This window comes from Natator depressus, chromosome 3 (assembly GCF_965152275.1).
Source record: "Natator depressus isolate rNatDep1 chromosome 3, rNatDep2.hap1, whole genome shotgun sequence".
Classification (NCBI taxonomy): Eukaryota; Metazoa; Chordata; order Testudines; family Cheloniidae; genus Natator; species Natator depressus.
The window spans coordinates 116,393,607-116,418,215 of NC_134236.1; the positions used below are offsets into that span (position 1 = coordinate 116,393,607).

General features: G+C 41.6%; 1 protein-coding gene across 2 annotated transcripts; it reads right to left on the reverse strand.

Moving 5' to 3' along the window:
• Window positions 1-105: 105 nt before the first annotated feature.
• Window positions 106-15,573, reverse strand: MTRF1L (mitochondrial translation release factor 1 like). Of its 2 annotated transcripts, none has more exons than XM_074948633.1 (6): window positions 15,494-15,573; window positions 12,434-12,617; window positions 5,975-6,138; window positions 4,872-4,989; window positions 1,680-1,816; window positions 106-321 (listed from the first exon to the last, which is right to left on the reverse strand). In XM_074948633.1, the coding sequence occupies exons 2-6, from the start codon at window positions 12,564-12,566 to the stop codon at window positions 106-108; spliced, it is 768 nt and encodes a 255-aa protein (XP_074804734.1). In that variant the 5' UTR covers window positions 12,567-12,617; window positions 15,494-15,573. The 2 variants fall into 2 exon arrangements, with proteins under 2 accessions (XP_074804734.1, XP_074804733.1); XM_074948632.1 differs by lacking the exon at window positions 15,494-15,573 and adding an exon at window positions 14,051-14,072.
• Window positions 15,574-24,609: the final 9,036 nt, after the last annotated feature.

A 24,609-nucleotide genomic window follows, 5' to 3' on the forward strand; every position in this document is an offset into this window, starting at 1 on the left:
AATGCAGTTTACACCTCCTGTGTGATGCTCCAGCAAACAGTCATGCAGCTAATTTGTGCCAGGGTAGCCATATCTGTCATTACAGGTCTTAGCAAAGAACAAAGTTCAGGTCAGATTTGTTTTTACATTTTCTGAAATAATTTCCATTAAAGTTTCATAATCAGCACATTCCATCAGGGATGTTATCATTTCATCTAACAGTTCTTCCCCTAACATAAAACTTTCAATATGATGCACAGTTCTGTTTATCCTGTGGTCAGTAACACGATCCTGTGGAAAGTTGTATGTTCTGATCTTCTCGGATCTTCCTTTGGTCCCAATCTATCACATAAGAAGAATCAGTTTATTATCATGGTATTCTTTTTAAGCATAGAATAATATACTGGTTAAGCATTTGAACATCAGTTTTTTACTTCCTACTAGAAATACACAATATTCATGACAGAGATTTAGTAATAGTACTAACCTACAGACCTGTTCACTACAGCTATGGCTAAGAATAACAAGTTCCTAGAGTTCTTAGATCATATATATATGAAGAACTGTAGTGTTCTTTTAGTTATTACAAACCTATATGAAGTGCTAGAGTAGCCATCACTGGATAATAAATGTATATGTGAATTAAAAACTAGTATTGTCTCTAGTATTCTGGTTACTGTACTCAGCAGTTGTTTTGTTTCACCTGTCTCATTAGGTCTCTAGATCTTGTATAGCACTGTGTATGAAATATAGCTAGAATACAAAGTTTGACACTGAACTAGAATACATGTTTTGTGTATGTCATTTCACACTTAAAGGTCAAATATTTAATAAATTATCAGGTTTAGAAACGTGTGCTCTATCCTACTGCAAAGCCATAAGTCTTTCCTTTCTAATGGTACATAGTTGCTAATTGCGATAGGTTATCAGACATCAGCCCTTTACCCTGTCACTGACCCAGGACTGAATATTGTCCATCATGTACCCGAGATATTTTTCAGACAGGTTAATTTAAAAAACAAAAAGTCAGCGGTTTGAAAGCTATGCAGAGACTTAATGTGGGTAGTACTATGTCCTGATGGAACTAGATAAGTAATCAAAAGTGCAGAATGCGTGATCATGCTGCTATTGACATTACATGCATGGTAGATAAGTTTTTTTCAATCCCTGTGTATGACAGCTAGCTCAATGTGTAAGATTACTAGCCAGGGTGAAAAATACCTGTGCCACCAAGCCCTACCCAAGCCTTATGCACTGCAATTTAATGGAATAAGACAGCGGTTCTCAAACTGTGGGTTGGGACCCCATTTTAATGCGGTCACCAGGGCTGGCTTAGACTTGTTGTGGCCGGGGCCAAAGCCCGAGCTCCACCACCCGGGACTAAAGCCAAAGCCCAAAGGCTTCAGCCCTGGGTGGGGGGCTCAGGTTACAGGCGAGACGGTGGGGCTTGGGCTTTGGCCCTGCTACACGGGGCAGCTGAGCTCAAGTTTCAGTCCACCCTCCTGGTGTCACTTAATTTTTGTTGTCAGAAGGGGGTCGCTGTGCAATTAAGTTTGAGAACCCCTGGAATAAGACATTTGTGCACTGCATTTAACTTTAATATATCGCAATTAACTTTCTTTTTAATCTAATTTTAAAACGTAACTTGCTCTCAGCAGTCCCATACGCATAGAGCTATTCGTTTGCAAAGTAAATCCTACCTGAATCTTTCTGGCATTGTATCTCTTTCTTGTCTCTTCTTCTAGTTTGATGCTGTATAGTTTAGCACGAAGCATTTGCATAGCCTTCTCTTTATTTCTAATTTGAGATCTCTCTTGTTGACATTCAGACACTACACCTGATTACAGCAAAAATATAATCAGATTTAATGTTTAATAAGAATACGTACAAAAATATTGTTGTGATTCCATCTTCAATGGAGATTATTTTTATGTTAAAAGTAAAAACAAGCTACTACCTTCTTTACCACGTTAAGGGAGGCAAAAAAATAAAATCCAAAATCTGTAATAGTTAAGGATGCGATTTAATCACGGAGGTCACGGATTCTGTGATTTTAACAGAGTTCCGTGACTTCTTCGGCTTCAGATTCAGCCCCACTCCAGCTTAGGCTTCAGTCCCGCTGTAACCATACACTCATTTTTTCCTTTTTGTACCAGGACAGTCCTGTGAATTTTGCTTAATTTTACCATACAAAATTGTATCCACAGTAAAAGTTTAGCCTGAAATTCTGGGTTGAATTGCACAGGTCCTTTACCACATACACAAGATGTTTACATTTATAATTGAATATGATACGCTACAGGGAGTCTGTGGAAGAAGAGATGAGTGATGTGATCTGATTCACAGGTGTGGAAGATAATCTTAGCATCTATGTTTTGCATGATCTTGATTAAAGAAATTTAGGAATTAGGGAGGCCAGAGAAGAGGCTGCAGTAATCAATGTGGGAGAATCAGGGTGTGGACAATTATTATTATAGCACCACACAAACATGCGCTAAACTCTTCCGCTATAAAAAAAAAATATGGTCACCACCCCAAAGAGCAAGAAGTGTGAGTAATGAATACCGGGAAGATAAATAAACTGATGGGAATACAGGGGTTACAAAGCAATTTCATATAATTTCTAGGATTTGTTTATATATCTTGCTGGCTCTATAAGGTTGTGTTTTTAATACTAATTGTTTATATAGTTTAAAAACTTTTTTTCCCTCTGTAACCATAAGGGAGTGTGAATGGAGCGGATACGATAGGAATAATGGAAGTGGGAGAACAGGAACATAAAAGGAGGGGGTGTGATGGAGACAGGCACAAGAGGAAAGAAGAAACAAAATGGTATAGGAAAAGGTCAAGAGATGAAGCGTGGCATAGTAGGCAGATCAGAGAACAGTTCATAAGCTCATATAGCAACAAATGTAATTGGTTGCTGAAGTCCACCATCTTGGAGTGTCCGTCTATCATTAAGAAAACCGTGATTATAAAGATGTGCTGCTGCTGCCCTGGTTCCCAAGGGAGCTGGGATATTTAATGCTCTGCGGGGACTTGGCTTCCTATGTGGGTGTTCCATGGTTCAGTGGAAGATGAAGGGAGGCTCAAGAAGATCTAAAATGCCCACTGCTAGATGGAACAAGTATTTTAGTAACCAGAACCGAGTAATAGTGGTCATCTCTGTAAAATAAGTGGTAACATTCTGGATATGTTGGGAGAAGGACGCGTAAGAGATGACTCTGATGTTGCAAAACTAATGGCAATGGGAGAATAGAGTGAGGTCAAATAAAAGGGGATGCCAACATAATGAGAGAAGAATGGAGCCTTTGAAAGAGATATCTGAGAAGAATCTGGACCTATCACGGCTATAAGAACCAAGGGAAAACAAGGTGTTGAACACTGGAGTGATCAGCAATACTGAGGCTGCAGAAAGAGATAACAGAGATTCTGGAATTTGGCTCTGATGATACGTCGGAAATGTTGGTGACAGCAGTTTTGGTGGAGGTGAAGAGTGGAAGCTAAATAAGAAGGGGTCCAAAAGGAAGCTGGATGAGGGGAAGTCAAGGCAGCTGTTGTAGATGGCACACTGAAAGAGCTCAGAAGTGAGTAGAAAGAAGATTGTATGGCATTTGGAAGTGGATGGCATTTAAGGGGGTTTTTTTGTTGTTTTTTTTTTTAATTTTTGAGGATGAAGAAACGAGAGTATGCTTGTATGCTATGAGGAAGGAGCCAGAAGACAGATGAAAGTCAAAGGCTGAGAATGGGATCAAGGAGACAGGTGGAGGAGTTGCAGTTACCTGCATTAAGGTAGCATCAATACACTTCAATTAGGAGCGTGGCCCCACAGCAATAAGAACCATGTTAAATTGAGAAAGAGACTGCCTGCTTCAAAGAGCTAACATTGTAATGCTAAGTAGAAAAGGAGATTCCTCCACAGCATCTGGAGAACAGGGTAAGGGGAGAACCACCAAACACAATTGTTCAGTGGGTCTCAAGCTGGCTCCTGAAGATCTGTCTGCTACTGCCTCTCGTCCTTTTTTCAGCTGCTAAATTGCATTAAAAAACTAAAAATATAAATCTTCCATCTATGCAACTGCTGTAGTTGTCTCAAGGATGTTATTGTGAATAAAAAGGGAGATGGTTTAATGAACTGGATTGTAAAAAGAGGTGGTCTGCAAAACTGTGAATGGGGGAAGAAGTGCTTGACAAGACATTTTATATTAATGAGCTATGAAAACATTTGAGAATGGAACTTTATTGTCTTCAAGGTTTCAGAATAATCTAAAGTTGTATCAAAAGCAACAGAAATTGATTTGTGTGATAAAATCATCATTGCTAACTAAGAAGAGGCAAAACTCCAAGTATAGAGTACTTCCACGCTCAAGCAAATCATTGTCCTAATAGTCTGACCTGCTTTTAAGCACTACTTCTCTTTATATGTGAAATTTAACAAACATGGAAAGCGATAAATTGTAATCAAGAGGATTATAGGCTACCCCCTGAAAACAGACATGTATCCCAGTGCACCTCAATCTTCAGTTCCAACACTAATAATTTAGTACTGGACCCATGAAGCAGAAGCCACCAGGTTTGCCAAGAGGGATAGTGGTTTTGTGATGTGGAGAACTGTCCACTGAGATCTAAATTTGGATGTAATTTTATAAAGTTTGTAGAAATGAATAGTTATTTCACTAACCCTTTCCAAAACCCTTATCCCATAAGGATTTTACAATATTAAATTACATGAATTTTTGTCTCCCAGTACTGAAAATTGTTCTTACAAAGCGATTGAAGAAGAAGTAGAATTATTTAGCTTTTTGACCTTTCAATCTGATAAGATATCTGCATTTTAGTTATGCCAATAGTTTCACATTGTAGATCCTTTATTAAGAGTAATATTTAGGTACCTGTTGGAATATGAACTATCCGTACAGCGCTGTCAGTTGTATTTACATGCTGGCCCCCAGCTCCACTGGCTCGCTTAGTTTCAATTTGTAAATCTTTGGGATTAATTATCAGATTGATCTGTGATAGGGAAGATAGAACAAAAAAAAACAAAACCAAAACAAACAAACAAAAAAACCCACACACATCTTTGTTTCTCCTTTCTATACAAATGACAGTTATTTTTAATACAAACATTTGGATATTTTTTTAAACAGTATATTTCAGTAGGAGATCAAAACCATTTCAAGTTGATGAGGAGTGTGATGAAACAACCAAACAGTTACAGAAAGCACAATACAGACCTGTTGATCAGACTGCAGTGCAAGCTCCTCTGAGGCAACGATCAATACAAAGCTTTAATTCTCAGCTAGTTCAAGGGTGTTAGCTCAGCAAATCCCTGATAAGAACAAAATTCTCAGCAAATCTTTTTAGGGGGAGAAAAATATGGAATTTATAGATAATGCATATGTAAACAAAATCTCTAAATTCCACATTTTTTGGTCCCAGTTCTTTTGTCACTGTGTCAGGGATACAAGTCCCCCTTTGACATGCCTCTGGTGAAGTCCAGCTAGGAAGAGCCAATATTTGGATGAGGGATTCCCGAGACATTTTTCCCCCACACAAACACCTCCTGTGACCAATTTGTATTCCCACTTTCCATACACTAAAGCATTCCTCTGAAATTGTAATAGACTTTGGTTCTAAAACGTTGTTTTTGAATGGAACATTTTTCATGTGTAAATGAAATATAGAAGCTAAAGAGATCTTACTCCATACAAAGTAATTCTCCACAAGCTATGTAAGGGAAAATCCTATTGAACTCACAACAGTTTGTTGGTGGGAAAACGTTGTGAGGCAGGAATGTGAAGAAATCCACAAACACACACACTTAAGTGTGCCCGTGCTCTCTAGCCTCTCCGGACATAAATATGGTCATTAGACACAACATGACTTGGGGTTTTTCAGGGAGCGGTCAAAAGATTGAAAAAGGAAAGATGTCTTCAAGACGGCAGGTAATGGGGGTTGTTCATGGGATGATTAGTTATATTTAAATACATCTTACCTCCATGGGTTGGGGTAATATTGCGATAGTCATTGTACTGGTGTGAACACGGCCTTGCTTTTCTGTCTTTGGCACTCGCTGAACACGATGCACTCCTCCTTCAAACTTCATGTGCTTGTATGCTTCAAGACCTGCTATACTGGCAGCTGCATGTCTCAGGCCACCTTAAAGACAAAGAGAAAACAGTCTTACTATAACTATCCTATTACAATTTGAAATATTTTATTTAGATGATACTGACACTTGTTGTTGGGAAAAAGTTAGGAATAATTTATCGAGTAACGTATGTGTAGTCTGAATCAGGCTTTACTTAATCATCAAGTACCTCCTCACCAGCCAACCAGTGTTCCATTCCTCAACATTCTGCAGCACTCTTGCTTTCTATATGTTTTCTCATGTAGCTTTTGGTGTTGGGGAAAATCAAGATTGCCGATTACATAATGAAGAGGCAGGCAGTGTCCCTTCTTGGCTTAGTGTTCCACTAAGAAATTTCCATAGGAATTATCTTCTATTTTTTTTTTTTTTAAACAAGCAGTTAACAAGGAAAAATGTTTTAACTAATATCTTTAGTCAGGTTTAATACCCAATGATGCAAAAAACCTCCAAGAACAGAAATTCCCTGCAGGTTGTTTGTTAAAGGGAGACGTGTCAAATTCATTCTGTGGAGGAGGCCAAATGCCATTTTAAATTATGTCTATGGGCCATGATATATATTTACAACTACGTAGCTCCCTCCATTCATGGAGCTCCCACTGATGTCAATGAGAAGTTTACACAAAGATCATGAGCAGAATATGGTCTCTGTATAGTAACAAACTTATTATTTGTTAGTATCTTGCCATATTCAGCATCACCCAATGGAAAAATTTGCTCAACTTTAGGACCACGACTATTTTTGTTCTTTGTGTCTCTTTCCCACCCACCTTTAGTCCCTTTCCCCTCTTCCCTGTTTTTGTATTTCTCTTCCTTTCTTCTTTCTCTGCATTCCGTTTCCTGCTGAGAGGGAGGAAAAATCTTCAATTCCCAACCACCCCTTTCCAGTCACTAAAATTATCAGCAATGAAATAGTTAATGCTGACAAAAAGTGTCACACCTGGAATTTGGAGTTAAACCCAAAGAGATTAATAGGAGTGGGAAGGTTCAGATCACTAAAAGCCATTCCTGCAACAGTATACGTTAGAAGAAAAGGAGTACTTGTGGCACCTTAGAGACTAACAAATTTATTTGAGCATAAGCTTTCGTGAGCTACAGCTCACTTCATTGGATGCATTCAGTAGAAAATACAGTGGGGAGATTTATATACATAGAGAACATGAAACAATGGGTGTTACCATACACACTGTAAGGAGAGTGATCACTTAAGGTGAGCTATTACCAGCAGGAGGGGGGCGGGGGGAGTGGAGGGAACCTTTTATAGTGATAATCAAGGTGGGTCATTTCCAGCAGTTGACAAGAACATCTGAGGAACAGCTTGGGTGGGTGGGTGGGGGGTGGGGGGGAGAGAATAAACATGGGGAAATAGTTTTACTTTGTGTAATGACCCATCCACTCCCAGTCTCTATTCAAGCCTAAGTTAATTGTATCCAGTTTGCAAATTAATTCCAATTCAGCAATCTCTCCTTGGAGTCTGGTTTTGAAGTTTTTTTGTTGAAGAATTGCCACTTTTAGGTCTGTAATCGAGTGACCAAAGAGATTGAAGTGTTCTCCGACTGGTTTTTGAATGTTATAATTCTTGATGTCTGATTTGTGTCTATTTATTCTTTTACATAGAGACTGTCCAGTTTGGCCAATGTCCATGGCAGAGGGGCATTGCTGGCACATGATGGCAAAAATCACATTGGTAGATGTGCAGGTGAACAAGCCTCTGATAGCGTGGCTGATGTGATTAGGCCCTATGATGGCGTCCCCTGAATAGATATGTGGACACAGTTGGCATCGGGCTTTGTTGCAAGGATAGGTTCCTGGGTTAGTGGTTCTGTTGTGTGGTTGCTGGTGAGTATTTGCTTCAGGTTGGGGGGCTGTCTGTAAGCAAGGACTGGCCTGTCTCCCAAGATCTGTGAGAGTGATGGGTCATCCTTCAGGATAGGTTGTAGATCCTTGATGATGCGTTGGAGAGGTTTTAGTTGGGGGCTGAAGGTGATAGGTAGTGGCATTCTGTTATTTTCTTTGCTGGTCCTGTCCTGTAGTAGGTGACTTCTGGGTACTCTTCTGGCTCTGTCAATCTGTTTCTTCACTTCAGCAGGTGGGTATTGTAGTTTTAAGAACGCTTGATAGAGATCTTGTAGATGTTTGTCTCTGTCTGAGGGGTTGGAGCAAATGCGGTTGTATCGTAGAACTTGGTTGTAGACAATGGGTCGTGTGGTGTGGTCTGGATGAAAGCTGGAGGCATGTAGGTAGGAATAGCGGTCAGTCGGTTTCCAGTATAGGGTGGTGTTTATGTGACCATCGCTTATTAGCACCGTAGTGTCCAGGAAGTGGATCTCTTGTGTGGACTGGTGCAGGCTGAGGTTGATGGTGGGATGGAAATGGTTGAAATCATGGTGGAATTCCTCAAAGGCTTCTTTTCCCATGGGTCCAGATGATGAAGATGTCATCAATGTAGCACAAGTAGAGTAGGGGTATTAGGGGACGAGAGCTGAGGAAGCGTTGTTCTGAGTCAGCCATAGAAATGTTGGCATACTGTGGGGCCATGCGGGTACCCATAGCAGTGCCGCTGATTTGAAGGTATACATTGTCCCCAAATGTAAAATAGTTATGGGTGAGGACAAAGTCACAAAGTTCAGCCACCAGGTTAGCCATGACATTCTCGGGGATAGTGTTCTTGACGGCTTGTAGTCCATCTTTGTGTGGAATGTTGGTGTAGAGGGCTTCTACATCCATAGTGGCCAGGATGGTGTTTTCAGGAAGATCACCGATGGATTGCAGTTTCCTCAGGAAGTCAGTGGTGTCTCCAAGACAGCTGGGAATACTGGTAGCGTAGGGCCTGAGGAGGGAGTCCACATAGCCAGACAATCCTGCTGTCAGGGTGCCAATGCCTGAGATGATGGGGCGTCCAGGATTTCCAGGTTTATGGATCTTGGGTAGCAGATAGAATACCCCAGGTCGGGGTTCCAGGGGTGTGTCTGTGTGGATTTGTTCTTGTGCTTTTTCAGGGAGTTTCTTGAGCAAATGCTGTAGTTTTTTGGTAACCCTCAGTGGGATCAGAGGGCAATGGCATGTATAAATTGGTGTTGGAGAGCTTCCTAGCAGCCTCTTGTTCATATTCCGACCTATTCACGATGACGACAGCACCTCCTTTGTCAGCCTTTTTGATTATGATGTCAGAGTTGTTTCTGAGGCTGTGGATGGCATTGTGTTCTGCACGGCTGAGGTTATGGGGCAAGTGATGCTGCTTTTCCACAATTTCAGCCCGTGCATATCCAACGAGAGACTGCTGAATTGGAATTAATTTGCAAACTGGATACAATTAACTTAGGCTTGAATAGAGACTGGGAGTGGATGGGTCATTACACAAAGTAAACAATTTCCTCATGTTTATTCCCCCACCCACCCCCCCAACTGTTCCTCAGACATTCTTGTCAACTGCTGGAAATGGCCCACCTTGATTACCACTACAAAAGGTTCCCCCTTCCTCCCCCCACTCTCCTGCTGGTAATAGCTCACCTTAAGTGATCACTCTCCTTACAGTGTGTATGGTAACACCCATTGTTACATGTTCTCTATGTATATAAATCTCCCCACTGTATTTTCTACTGAATGCATCCAATGAAGTGAGCTGTAGCTCACGAAAGCTTATGCTCAAATAAATTTGTTAGTCTCTAAGGTGCCACAAGTACTCCTTTTCTTTTTGCGAATACAGACTAACACGGCTGCTACTCTGAAACCTGTCAGTATACGTTAGGTTGTCTCTTCAAGGACTAGATAGAAGCTTTCTAAAATGACAGCCAAAACAGTGTAGAAATCTGACTATGCAATCTAGGCCACCAAAAATACATCTAGCAGGCCGGATCCACACTGTGGGACTGGTGTTTGACAACTGTAATTAAGGGTTTTGCAAATTTTGCTGTTCTCTGCAGACTCTTAATATTCTATTAACATTTTCTCACAAAAAAGAAATAAGTTTTGATTCCATTAAGTCAGTCTGTAGGGACCCCAAATTTTTTTTAAAAAGTCTGTATGACAACCTTATCATTTCCCTCCCTGCTCCCTTACAAAGCCATTTGACCTATCCTGGTGATTTTTTAAAAATGTTGCCCACACTTGCCAATAAAATAGGGTTTTATATGAATTTGTAAGTGTATCACTTTGTTACCTCAATGCATAATTAAACAAACTTTATAGCTTAAGTGATTTGTCAGCATGTATCAGTTTATTATGTTAATGCTATACATTAAATCCACCACCTAACACTAATAAATACAGCTATCCAAGATACAATTTGGATATGTCTGTTAAATAAGAATGGCTGCCAAAGAAATCTGAAAGTTTAACATATGCTCTCCATACTAACAATTCTTGTGAAATCTTTCAATTGTATAAATATGGCCATCATCAGACTGAGCTAAAGATTTATTGCTGTATATTCAAGGATTCTTGCTCAATTACATAGAATTTAGGCTTACTATAATATTAATGCTTAAGCACGTTTATTCTAATTAAAAAGCTAAATAAAGTATCTCTTCTACATAGCTAGTTGAAGAGGAAGCTGGCTGATGATCACAGTAAAAATACTTTGAAAGGCACAGTGCTATGGTATTAGTGATTATTAAGTCAGTTTCTAGTGGATTCTAGTGATTCAGCTTTTCCCCTACATTTCCCATGCCTGGTCCCAAAAGTTTTTGCTTCCAAAATAGATGTACGAGCTATACAGGTCAAACATCTTATTTGTTTACCATTTGGTGAACCTACATTTATGTCTTTTGTGAAATGTTTTAGGGAGTTAATCTGCTTTAGTAAACCATTTGTATTTAATCAGAAGCTACCACAGCAAGTGGAAATAAAACAAACAAAACCAAGAATGGACATTAATTAACTTGATTAAGAGACAAAGTACTACCACCACACCTAAGGCACACCCACAGGAACGCCTGATACCAGCTGTACTGTGACTTGGCAAGCTAATTTACTGGCAAACTGGGTATGCTTGACCATAACAATCAGTTTACTTGTGATAGAGTTAGTCTACCTGATGGATGTCCTTGAACTATAAATCTTGGCATGTTTAAGAATTAGCACATGGGGAATTGATTAATCCAGTTAACAATAACATCTCTAGAAGGAAATTCTGAAATAATAGAAAATTTGAGCTCATCATGGTCATTAGCAACTAGCAGTCCAAATTGGTCAGCTGATGAGAAAAGAACTGAAGAAGACTGTAGCATAGACCAGTTTTACATATTTGAATTTTTCTGCTTTTAAAAAAAATCCTGTTACACAATTTAAACTTTACTAGATTGAATAAAAGATACAAATGAATAAAGCTTATCCTCATTAAGATGGAGTCACAAGGATCATTTTATGATAGTCAGAAAGTGACCACCAGTCTAGCTTACCAAGAAGATGGGTTTCACAAAGGAACCAGATCTATATTTTCAGAAGTACAAATGCATGCAACAACCAATACATGTGTACTTGTAAGGTTTGCCCATTAAGATATGGCCCTATAATTCCCAAAGGGTAATATTCATTTCAGTGAAGAGTGCCAGGGCAAGGTCTTTCACACTATTTAAGCCTTTATCATAAGAGTTATATGGTTATATGGAGATCATCAGGTTTATGGAATGGTTCAACCTTTAAACTTACTGTCCAGGTGAATTGACAATTGAGCACGTGTGTGATATTGAGAAATATCACATTTTTGGTGCAGACTAGTGAGGTTTTATTGAACATTTTTACTGAAACAAAAAACTTAAAATGGATGAGAAAATATTTGGCAGAAGACAATATTTCAGATAAATTCAAGATATTTCAGCTTAGTCACTGAACATAATTTTAATTAAATAGTGCCCCTCTCTGTGTCAAAGCACCCAGAGCAATGAACAAACATTCAGAATACAACAGAATGAAGGTATTATAAAAACAAGAATATTAAACAGCTATATAAAACAACTGTGTCCAAATCAATAAAAAATATACTTGAGAATATATAAATGTACCACTATGCAGATATCTTCACCCCAAACATGTAACGTCAATTAATATTTATTTTTCTCAAGCTACGCCAACTACATTGTGTGAAGCTATAGATCTTCATTCTTTGTGAAACATTAAATGCCATTTCATTCTCACAGTAAAAATTGAGTAAAATCTTGTTTATATATTAAAACAGCTTCACTGATTCTGTTTACTTAAATTTGGAAGTGAAGTTGTAGGTAGGCAAGCAACAAAACCCTCATATAAGTAAATTGCTTTTAACTATACAACTTTTCTATTCTAGTTATTAGAGCATTAATTACTAACCTATTTCACTCGGAAAATATTCCAGTATTTCAAATCTCCAGTTTTTATATGCAGCATATTGTTGATACATATCAAATATCTCTGCAGTGAACAGCATGGCTTCCTGTCCACCAACGCCAGCAGTTACTTCCATGACCAAATCACTCTTGTCTGTTTCTTCTGAAGGAATCAAATACAATACTATCTGTAAATACAAAAAGTAACACACATTTTTACCTGTTTAAGGGCTTGTCTAGACTGGCAAGTTTCTGCGCAGTAAAGGAGCTTTTTGGGCTCAAACTGCAGACATTTACACACTGCCAAGCCACTTTGTGCGCAGAAACTCCTCAGTTGCAGCACTGCAAAAAACCACCACCAGGAGAGTCGTAAGGCTATCTGCACAGAGGCTCCAGCGCTCTATTGCCAGTGTGAACGCTTGATTGCTTTCTGCCCTGTAATTGGCCTCCAGAGCTGTCCCATAATGCCTCAAGTGACCGCTCTGCTCATTGTTTTGAACTCGGCTGCCCTGGAGACACGCGCCCCTCGCCTTTCAAAGCACTGTTTCTGACAGCCATTGAGTGCTGTGCTGATCTGCTCTGGGACACAAAGCAAACCATTAATGTGGAATGCCCCTGCTGTTGAACACAGAGGGGGTGTGTGTGTGAGCCCAGGGAGGAAGGCAAGGGCTGCTGTTAGGGTTTCCCTCTCCTCCTGCCTCAGGACTGGTTGCTTCCTGCTGCTTGTCTGAACTTACAAGACAGCATGCTGATACATTCTCTGTCCCCCAAAACACAGTCTCTCCCCCACCACCCCATACACCCACACATACTCACTCTCTCACTCACTTCAGTTGAAAAGCAGCTGGCAATGTAGTAGGGAGCCCATGGAACAATGGGATTGGGAAACCTGCATCATGTGACACTGTGCCTGCCCCGTGAGGCATTGCAAACCCTCCCCAAAGCACCCTGTGGCCAGCTGCACAGTGGGATAGCTACCACAATGCCCTGCTGTCTTTGTCGTTGCAAGAGCCGCTAATGTGGATGCGCTCCAGTATCACAAGGAGCACCGTGTGGACACCCAACAGCGGTTTAATTCCAGTGTTTTAATAAAAGTGGTATAACTTGTGGCACAGAAACTTGCCAGTGTAGACATACCCGAAGATTTTCTTCCCCTGACATCTCAATGCATACTTGAAATATTTCAGGTTTCAGATTAACAGCCATGTTAGTCTGTATTCGCAAAAAGAAAAGGAATACTTGTGGCACCTTAGAGACTAACCAATTTATTTGAGCATAAGCTTTTGTGAGCTACAGTTCACTTCATCCGATGAATGCATCCGATGAAGCAAGCTGTAGCTCACGAAAGCTTATGCTCAAATAAATTGGTTAGTCTCTAAGGTGCCACAAGTACTCCTTTTCTTTTTGAAATATTTCAGTATGTTCAGATGGTATGAAAATGTCATGCAAGCTGGCAATAGTTTTATTTTGCAGTCTGTTACAGTAGCTCCTTGACATTCTCCAAGTAGGTAGTTTTCTTAATGCTCTTTCTCCATACTCAGCGTTTTAAGCTCAGCCTACATTTTTGTACTATAATTTTCCCCAGGCAACTCCCATTAATACATGAATATATAGTACTTACTAGCATTTATCAGTAGACTTCAAGGAAGGTAAGTATCATTATCCTCATTGTATAGGCGAAATAATCTGCCCAAAGTCATACAGCAGGTCAATGGAAGTCCTAGGAATAGAACCCAAATCTCCTGACTTCCAGTCTAATGCCCTTTTTGTTAATACACTACCTCCCTGAAGACTAACTGGAGTCAAGTGTGCGTTTGTTGAGAAAAGGCTTTTTTGTGTTTGTGATGGTGAAAGGCTCCCTTCAAGATGACCAACAAAACCTTGCGCAGATTTCCATCAGCCAGAAGAGGCCTCTGCTTCTGGAGACTACAGAAATCACTGACCAACATCTGGAAATGGAAAGTCTTTTTTAAACAGATCTTCTTTTAACTCAGTACTAGCTTATCAGCTAAGTAGCTCTATGACTGAAAAAGTTCGGAAGGGTGTCATGGAGCTGTTGAGGATTTTTGTTTTGTTTTATTTTATTTTATTTTATTTCATTTCTTTTAAATCAGGAGAGATGTGAATTTGTATTGAGTCACAAATTAAAAATGCCCTGAAATTAAAACCTGAAAATACATCATTAATAGCCTTTATAAAACAATTGTACACATTGGACCAAGCTCGCTTCAAACACTTCCCTGTAATGTTTTCACCCATTACTGCTTGCTTGTACTGAGTAAAGTTTCTCTATATCAATATCTTTGTCCTATCTATTCTTCCTGTAAATCTATACATTTTTGTATGTTTACAAAAAAATAAGCATATAAACCAACTGTCATTTTGGTGCTGGATGAGCATGTGGCAAAATCAATCAATTTTCTTTAACAGATCAGATTTAGAAAAAAGCAGTAACTTTTTAACTTGTTATCATGCACATTCCAGAGGGAATGATTTTGATGAAAGTTACTACTATGCAGATGCCTATACAAATTAACAAGTGGGAACTAGTTACATAGTTTACAAATGTCTTTTGTAAAAGCAATAGCCTGCTCTCACAGTGATCCTATGTGTATTTGCCCTTATCAGTTGACAAAGGCCCTGGGCACATATATAAGCAGTAAAACTAATTAACTGTTTCTCTTACAGCCAGAGAAAGGAGGAAGCCTTATTAGCATTTATAGTTTGACATTCTTGAGAAGTGCTCACATAGTTGCTCTATAAATACAAATAAATGCTTTTCAGGTTTCAGGAATGGTCTAAGGATATTTGGTCCATGGAGGGATGGACTAGATTACCTCTCAAGGTCCCTTCCCCAGCCCTGTATTTCTGTGATTTTATAATATGTCAACTTTGCAGTTCTTCACTTCAAACATGGGATAGTGTTTCATTCTATCAACTATAAAAAATGAAAAACTAATTTGAATGAAGTTGTATGGTTATAAATGAGGACAGGATTTGGCTAGTGCTCATTTAACTTTGGATAGTAGTCGGACATATGACGTTACTTTACAAAGGACTATACCTGGCGCTTCAATTCAGTTATCTCTTCCTGACAGGAAACTATTTCTTCTTCTGCAAGCTTCTGCAAATCTTCATTCTCATCTGCAATATCAGAGTGTGTTAATCCTCAAGAGCTATGATTTACACAATCTCATTACTCCTCCCTCCACAATAGCTGTATGATAAACCACACTTCTTACTGAATAAAAATATATTTTGCATGTCATTAAAAGTTGAAAAATATGATATGCAATTACCTTAGACCATCCCGTGCTTTGCTGCACATTGGGCTACCCTAACATTTGCCATGATACATGATAGAGTTGAATAATTATTTTTAATAGTATTTTCTAGTATTGTCTAGATTAGATATGGGGAGATCCACTCTATTCAATATCTCTTTATTCTATCCAGAAAGAAACGTGAAAACTAACTAGGGGCATGGCTACACTGGAAACTTCAAAACGCTCCCACGGCAGTCCTTTGAAGTGCAAGTGTGGTCGTGTGCAAGCACTGGGAGAGAGCTCTCCCAGCGCTCCTGGTAAGCCACCGCCATGAGGGGATTAGCTCTAAGTGCTGGGAGCATAGCCTGTCTACACTAGCCCTTTAAAGTGCTCAGACTTGCTGCGCTCAGGGGGGTGATTTTTCACCCCCCTGAGCCAGCAAGTTAGAGCGCTATAAAATGTAAGTGTAGACAAGCCCTAGGAGTTAATCTTAAAATTCTCTATTTACCTAAGGGTTTTGCTGTATCACAACATTCTCACCTCTACTCCATCCCTCAGCACAGATGACATTTCTTGAATATTACAAGCAATTCTTAAAATAAATTAATCCAGCCCAGACAGACTTTTAAACAACCTGCAGTTATCACTTCTAGCAATGAAGGGGACTGTTATATTTGTCATGCCCATTCAATCCTTGATCGTTCTTCTGCAATTATCAAGAATGGTGCCAATGTGGTGGTAGTTTTTGTGAAGCTTACACCAGTCCACGGGACACTGAACTAAAAATACTACGTATATTTATCTAGCACACAGGCCAAACCGGTCATCATATTGGCAGTAACTCTTGGCCACTTCTGACCTTGACCGGATTCTGAATGGTAACCCAGAAGTTGAAGGCCTTATATCCCATTACCAGTCACCTCATAAAAATGTTTTCAAAGCATAGAGTTCTAAACAATAGTTTCTTTTCCATGTAAAATCAAACACTTTTGATGTAGAATAGCTGAAAAAAATTACATTTAATGTTGAAAAGTTAAACTATTGTGTACCTATCATTAAAAAATTTACTGGAATAGTGTTTCACTGAAAAATTCCTGACCATGCTTGATTTTAGATACTACCAATATTTGTACACAAGCTTATTTTAGGACCAGTCTACACTAGAAAGGCTTTGCCAATACAGCTATATTGGTATAGCTATATCAGCAGAGCCCCAATTGGAGACGCAATTTATACGGGCATAAGGAGGTCTCTGCAGGTATAGTTAAACAACTTCCCAAATGACAAAAGCTATTCCAGCAAAAGGACTCTTTTGCTGATATCACTATGTCTACACAGGGTTTTGCCAGTATTGCTGGGCTGGTCACAGCTATGCCAGCAAGACGTTGTTACCTAGTCTTAAGCCTTGCCTACATTGGCAACTTTCTCTCCAGTAAAGCAGCTTTCTGCGCTATAACTCCCAAGGTGTACACACTGCCAGGCCACTTAGTGCACAGAAACTGTGCAGTTGTAGCGATTTAATTTAAAAAAAAAAAAAAAAAACACCACACCCCGACAAGAGGCGTACAGCTTTCTGCGCTGGGGCTACAGCGCTGCAATGCCAGTGTTGACACCGTGGCGATTACAGCGCTGTGACTGGCCTCCGGGAGCTGTCCCACAATGCCTGTTCTCGCCTCTCTGGTCATCGGTTTGAACTCTTCTGCCCTGCCCTCAGGTGACCAACCGTCATCCCCACCCCGTAAATTCCTTTGGAAATTTGAAAGTCTCCTTCCTGTTTGCTTGGTGATGTGTGCAGTAGCGTCCACGCATCTTTCCAGGTGGCCATGTCTGCTCCACGCACCAGGCGATCCCCCGCTTGGAGCAATGCCAAACTACTGGACCTCATCAGTATTTGGGGAGAGGAGGCTGTCCAGTCCCAGCTGCTCCCCATCGGTAGGAAGAATGATACCGACTGAGAGATTTCACAATGCATGACAGAAAGGGTCCATGACCGGGATACATTACAATGTAAGGTCAAAGTGAAGGAGCTGCGGAATGCCTACCACAAGGTGCGGGAAGCAAACAGCCACTTCAGTGCTGTGCCCACAAGCTGCCAGTTCTACAAAGAGCTGGACACGAAACTCGGCAGTGATCCCACCTCCACTGCGAAGGCCTCTGTGGATACTTCGTTGGCTCGCGTGCCAGTTGAGAGAGGACTGAGCCAGAAGGAGGAAATCTTGGATGAGGATGTGGTGGGGAACCCAGAAGCAGAAGATGACTCAGAAGCCAGAGATGCATGCAGCCATGAGTTCTTTTCTACCCTGAAGGAGCCTAGCCAGTCACAGCTGTCGGAGACTGGTGAAGCGCAAACAGGAGAGAAGGCCCCTGGTAAGTGGATTTGATTTTGGGAATTGCTGAAACGAGTTGTTGGGGGCAGGAGGGTGGCAGAAAGCAGGCTTGTCTCCCACTGTATGCCTACTCTGAGCGGCGGACCAGGCTGTTGATCGACTCCCTCACTTCACAGGAATCTCCCTCAGAGATCTCCAGGAAACTCTTGTGGAGATACTGGGCAATCCACTGTTGCAAGTTCTTCAGCAGAGCTGCTTTGTTTCTTGCCCCATTAACGGTAACTTTCACACACCACTGTGCCATCATGGGGGGGGAAGAGGGGGAACACTACTGCACACAGGTGAGCCGCATAGGGGCCAGGACGGAAGCCAAAGCCTTGGAGAAGACCCTCCCTTGATTCCCTGCTCACCCTCAGCAGCAAGATATCTTCCATAACGATCACATCCTGTGGAAAGTGTGGGGACAGGAATGATTATCAGCCCCCCCAACAGTGCTGGCTCTCGCCAAGAGCCATGTCCCCACTGTACAGCAGGGTCCGGGAAGAGTGATTTACCCTGCCCCTGCGGCTACTCACCATTTTGGGGGTCTTGTGGCTCATGTGTGCTTGCTTGGGATCAGCCAGTTAGGGACAGGTGTGAGAGTACTGGCTGTGTTTTAAAGCACTGAATCAGTGTTGTCTGTGTTGCAAAGAATACTGCTTCTGTAAAACATTGCGTTTAAACTTCACAGAGATGACCTTGGGAGTCCAGCCTCCCTCTTTGTTATCGGCGGCTGAACGGCTGCGCAGAATTAGAAAGTGGCCAAGAAGAACTAAGGAGGACTTTCTTCGTGAGGTTATGATGTACTCCGCTGCCGAGAAACAGGAATTGAAGGAGTGGAGGGACAGCGAGAAGAGGGACCGAAAGGAGAACACAGCACGTGAGAACGAAGCCACAGAGCAGCTCTTAAACGTTATGGAGTGCCAAGCAGACACGATCCAGGTGATACTAGCTCTTCAAACTGAGCAGCTCTGTGCCCGCCCTCCCCTGCAGCTGCTGTCGCAAAACTCTTTCCCATGCATATCCCTCCCCCCCCCTCCCCCAAACACATTCTTATCAACCTCCTGGCTCCAGTCTCTACCCGCAGCATTCCACTCCTCCCTCCTCACAGTCCGGCACCATGGACTCCCACTGCACTCAACACCATTCCCTCAGCAGTTTGGCCCTGCTGAAGTACAGTACCCCCATTATACTCCAAAGAAGAAGGTTGGATATGATCCCTGGACATACACAAATCTTTAGGCATCCCGGGACCTCTCCTCCCCCTGAGATCTTCCCTTCCCCCTTCCTGCGGATGTATTTTTTTGTTTGACTCTCTCCTCTGATTGTTGTCTTTTAATAAGAGAATTGTGTTGATTTGAAAGCAATCTTTATTCTATCAATTGAAAGCAAAAAGAGCACTGCAAAGCAACATACAATTATGTTAAACCCCTTTATTGCATCATGTGCATCAATCACCTCCTAGCATTACAAACGCTGCACTCCCGAGCATAGCAACAAATATTAGTGGCTTTCAGCTTCAAATTGCTGCCTCAAGGCATCCCTCATCCTTATGGCCCTGCGCTGTGCCCTTCTAATAGCCCTGGTCTCTGGCTGTTCAAACTCAGCCTCTAGGTGCTGAGCCTCTACGGTTCAGCCCTGAGTGAAGCTTTCACCCTTCCCTTCACAAATATTATGGGGCATACAGCACGTGGCCCCATGTATGGCTTCATAAGCCACAGCATTAAGGGGTAGGTGGGGTCTCCCAGGATCACAATGGGCATTTCAACTTCCCCTACAATGATCTTCTGGTCCGGGAAGAAAGTCCCTGCTTGCAGCTTCTTGAACAGGCCAGAGTTCCCAAAAGATGCGTGAGTCATGCACCTTTCTGGACCAGCCTGCCTTAATGTCTGCGAAATGCCCACGGTGGTCCACAAGTGCCTGGAGAACCATTGAGAAATACCCCTTGCAATTAATGTACTCAGTGGCTAGGTGGTTGGGTGCCAGAACTGGAATATGCGTGCCAACTATCGCCTCTCCGCAATTAGGGAAGCCCATTTCTGCAAAGCCATCCACAATGTCACGCACATTGCCCAGAGTCACGGTCTTTTGGAGCAGGATGCAATTAATGGCCCTGCACACTTCCATCAACACGAGTCCAACAGTCGACTTTCCGACTCCAAACTGGTTAGTGGCTGATCGGTAGCAGTCTGGAGTAGCCAGCTTCCACAGTGCAATCGCCCCACACTTCTCCAATGGCAGGGCAGCTCTCATTCTCGTGTCCTTGCACCACAGGGCTGGGACGAGCTCCTCACACCGTCCCATGAATGTGGCTTTCCTCATCCGAAAGTTCTGCAGCCACTGCTCGTCATCCCAGACGTGCATGACGATGTGATCCCACCACTCAGTGATTGTTTCCCGAGCCCAAAAGCGGCATTCCACCGTGGTCAGCACCTCTGCGAATGCCACAAGCAATCTTGTGTCGTAGCTTCTACGTGTGGCGAGATCAATGTCACACTCCTCTTGCCTTTGTAGTTTAAGGAATAACTCCACTGCCACTCATGACGTGTTGTCAGAGTGAGCAGCATACTAGTGAGCAGGTTTCAGAGTAACAGCCGTGTTAGTCTGTATTCGCAAAAAGAAAAGGAGTACTTGTGGCACCTTAGAGACTAACCAATTTATTTGAGCATAAGCTTTCGTGAGCTACAGCTCACTTCATCGGATGCATACTGTGGAAAGTGTAGAAGATCTTTTTATACACACAAAGCATGAAAAAATACCTCCCCCCACCCCACTCTCCTGCTGGTAATAGCTTACCTAAAGTGATCACTCTTCTTACAATGTGTATGATAATCAAGGTGGGCCATTTCCAGCACAAATCCAGGGTTTAACAAGAACGTCGGGGGGGGGGGGGGGGGAGGAGGGGTAGAAAAAAACAAGGGGAAATAGGTTACCTTGCATAATGACTTAGCCACTCCCAGTCTCTATTCAAGCCTAAGTTAATTGTATCCAATTTGCAAATGAATTCCAATTCAACAGTTTCTCGCTGGAGTCTGGATTTGAAGTTTTTTTGTTGTAATATCGCAACTTTCATGTCTGTAATCGCGTGACCAGAGAGATGGAAATGTTCTCCGACTGGTTTATGAATGTTATAATTCCTGACATCTGATTTGTGTCCATTTGTTCTTTTACGTAGAGACTGTCCAGTTTGACCAATGTCCATGGCAGAGGGGCATTGCTGGCACATGATGGCATATATCACATTGGTGGATGTGCAGGTGAATGAGCCTCTGATAGTGTGGCTGATGTTATTAGGCCCTGTGATGGTGTCCCTACTAGTGAGCAGTTCAGGATCTATTCCTGCAGCCCGAAGAGGCAGGGCACGCAGTACAGAAATCACTGAAAGATTGCGCCAAAGGTGGACAGAAGCTCAGGGATTTCTGGGATGGGAAGCAATGCATCACGACGCATTGGGACAGGACCCAGGATGCCCCGCAACCCCATCTGCCTTCCCACAAGTCTTAGCAGCAGAAGAGGTGCTCTGTGGGATAGCTGCCCAGAGTGCACTGCTCCGAATACCGCTGCAAGTGTGAACACACTATTGCACAGGCAGCTGACGGTGTGAAAACACAAGAGCAGTTTCCTTTCAGCGCTCTCTGAGCAGAGCTGTAACTACTGGCACTGTAACTTTGTCAGCGTAGACATGCCCTTAGGCTACCAAATATAATTTCACATACAACAAAACACCACACCCAAGACAATCTCTTAAGAAAACACTATGACCCCACTGAAAGGTGAAGGCTCTTTGTGTACGGTCTACTCAGAAAATGAAGGTGTGACTGGAGTGCAGGTAGGCATATCCACACTAGCTTTAATCCAGCTAGCATAGATAACAATAGTAGTGAAGACATGGCAGCAAGGACTTCAGTGTAGGTTAGCTCAAGTATGTAGCCAGGGTCCTTGGTGGGCTTGTACTCAGGTGAGTAGCCTGCACTGAAGTCCATGTCACCACATCTTCATTACTGTTGTTATCCATGCTAGGTAGATTAGCGTGGGTATGTCTGCCTGGGCTACAATTACACCTGTGTAAATATACCCTCAAGTGTCTGCTGCTTGAATGCAGTGAGGGATAAGGAAACAGTATCAGCATGGATTAAACAGGTGTGCGTTACACACACACACTCCTTCCCTCCCCAGTTCAGTTAGTAGATATAGAGCAGCTCTTTCAATGAGTCTGCTCTCTACACTTCATTGCTTGGGCTGCACTGCTACTCTTTGCCGAGAGCCTTTCACTCCCCTGCTACTTCTGTTGGGTTCCGAATTTAAGTCTGAATTAAACTTTTGACACAACAAGCCTAGAGCAACATAGAAAAGATGCTCTGCTACATTGCCAGCCTCAGGCAAATAAAAATATCCTCCGAGGGAACACTGGTAAAGAGTGCAGAAGGTGGTGTTTGCCTATTTGCTATATATGCTAATACAGGTTAGAAGCATAAATTGTCATGCACACTCAAAAGACCAGATAATGCTCTAAATAAGGATGGGTGGACTCAAAACTGATTTGCAATACATGATTTTTTATTGTGATTAAGACAGTAGCTGTACTGTATCTCATTTTTCCTCCTCTATCTAGAAGGAAAATGCTGTGCACTGTCCAGTTACTGGGGCTGCATTATTTCCCACACACGCTCAATTCTAAATTGACCTGCAAGTATGTTTAAAGGGCGGACCATTAAATAAAGCTGGTGATCTGCATTTATAGACAGGCTCTCAGCACCATGTAAGCCTCATGTTAGAGGCTTGAGAAGTGTGTAAAACCTTGATTGGGCACTCTTCACTAAATTCAATATTACCCATTAGATGTAGCGTAGTAACCGTGTCAGTCCCAGGCTATTAGAGAGACAGTGTGGATAATGTAATAGCCTCATGGTCTCGGACACCATCCGATGGTCCAAGGACATCTACATCGAACACATCACCGGCCACCGACAGTACCAGGAGGTATGACATCATGCATCAACTATGGGAAAGGGACTGAGAGACTTTTTTCCGTTGGATCATATGAACTGGAACCATAAACTCACTGAACATTAAATCCCAGCAAATGAGGGTAGATCCATCCTCATCATCGTATCCGCTCATTATACTCCACACCTGAATATAGCCATTAAATGGACAACACACCCCCATAACTCAATGTCTGTACTTTGACCCGTTAAACTTTTACCCCAAATGGGGGAGATTGCAGATTATGTATTCCTTACGCCACCCGCTCCTAAACCGAATTTCGCATCCCTTGATAATCTGTACCTTATTCCCCGATAACCAGAAACTTCTATGCCTAAACTGTTTTCTTTTTACTTCAACATTATCTTAATAAAATTAATAAATCTCTCTATTACCCGTTGTAAATTATAGGGCCATATCTTAATGGGGAAAAAAAAGGTGAAGTTTGAATTAAGTTAGCTTAGTCAAGTTAGCTTAGAACATCCAAAAGCCCTGTTAGGCTTTACCATCACTAGGAAAGAAGGTATGCTTTTAACAAATTAATTTAATATGTGTTAAAACCCTGGTGTAGTCAAAGTTATTTTTAGTTTTAAAATCTTAGCTGGTCAAGTAAACTGTAGGCTCCCCACTATGGTTTACCTCAATCAGCTAATGTTTAAAAGTACAACTGCTTGTCTACACTAGGATTTTAACATGTTAATATACATCTTTTTCCTAGTGACAATGAGGTCTAAGGCTATATCTTCACTGCAGTGAAATAACTAATGCAACCAAAACAATCTGAGAACAACAACAACAAAAAGAATCTAAGGCCTGAGCTACACTAAAACTTATTTCTACATAGTTACAGAGCTCAGGGCTGTGAAATATCCACACAACTGAGCACTTTCGTTATGCCAACCTAATCCCCCGTTCTAGATGCAGCTAGGTTGATGGAAGAATACTTGTGTCAATCTAGCAATTGTTGCTTGGGAAGGAAGTGTTTCTGCAGCAACTGAAAAAACCTGTTCCATCACTGTAGGCTGTGTCTACACACTGTGAGGTTATACAGGCATAGCTATTGTGCCTGAACTATGCCACTATAGTCCCCATAGCATAGACATAGCTGATGAGTAAAAAGTCAAATGATTGCCAGGTGGAGGTGGTAGAATTATTTCTATTTCAATCTTTTCATTTGTAACTGTTCCATGAAGAGCCTATACAAGCAAATTTTAGTCCATCATTTATTTCCAAAGTGACAGTTATGATCTTTTATGGTCTGGGGAAAATATACCATGTTAGGAAAATATTAATTTTGGGCCTGCGCACACTAGGATAAGATAAGTGTTTTTAGAATGCATTGGCTAACACATATTAACACAAAACTTCAATACTGCCAACATGCAAACATTAAAAAATCATGAGTCAGGCCCCTCAAAAACATGACAGGTTTCAGAGTAGCAGCCGTGTTAGTCTGTATTCGCAAAAAGAAAAGGAGGACTTGTGGCACCTTAGAGACTAACAAATTTATTTGAGCATAAGCTTTCGTGAGCTACAGCTCAACTTCTGGGTACTCTTCTGGC

Coding starts and splice junctions, on each gene's coding strand:
- MTRF1L (XM_074948632.1), bottom strand. Junction 6,139..12,433: donor ATATTTTCCGAGTGAAATAG/GTTAGTAATTAA, acceptor TTTGTCTTTAAG/GTGGCCTGAGACATGCAGCT. Junction 322..1,679: donor ACAATGCCAGAAAGATTCAG/GTAGGATTTACT, acceptor CTTATGTGATAG/ATTGGGACCAAAGGAAGATC.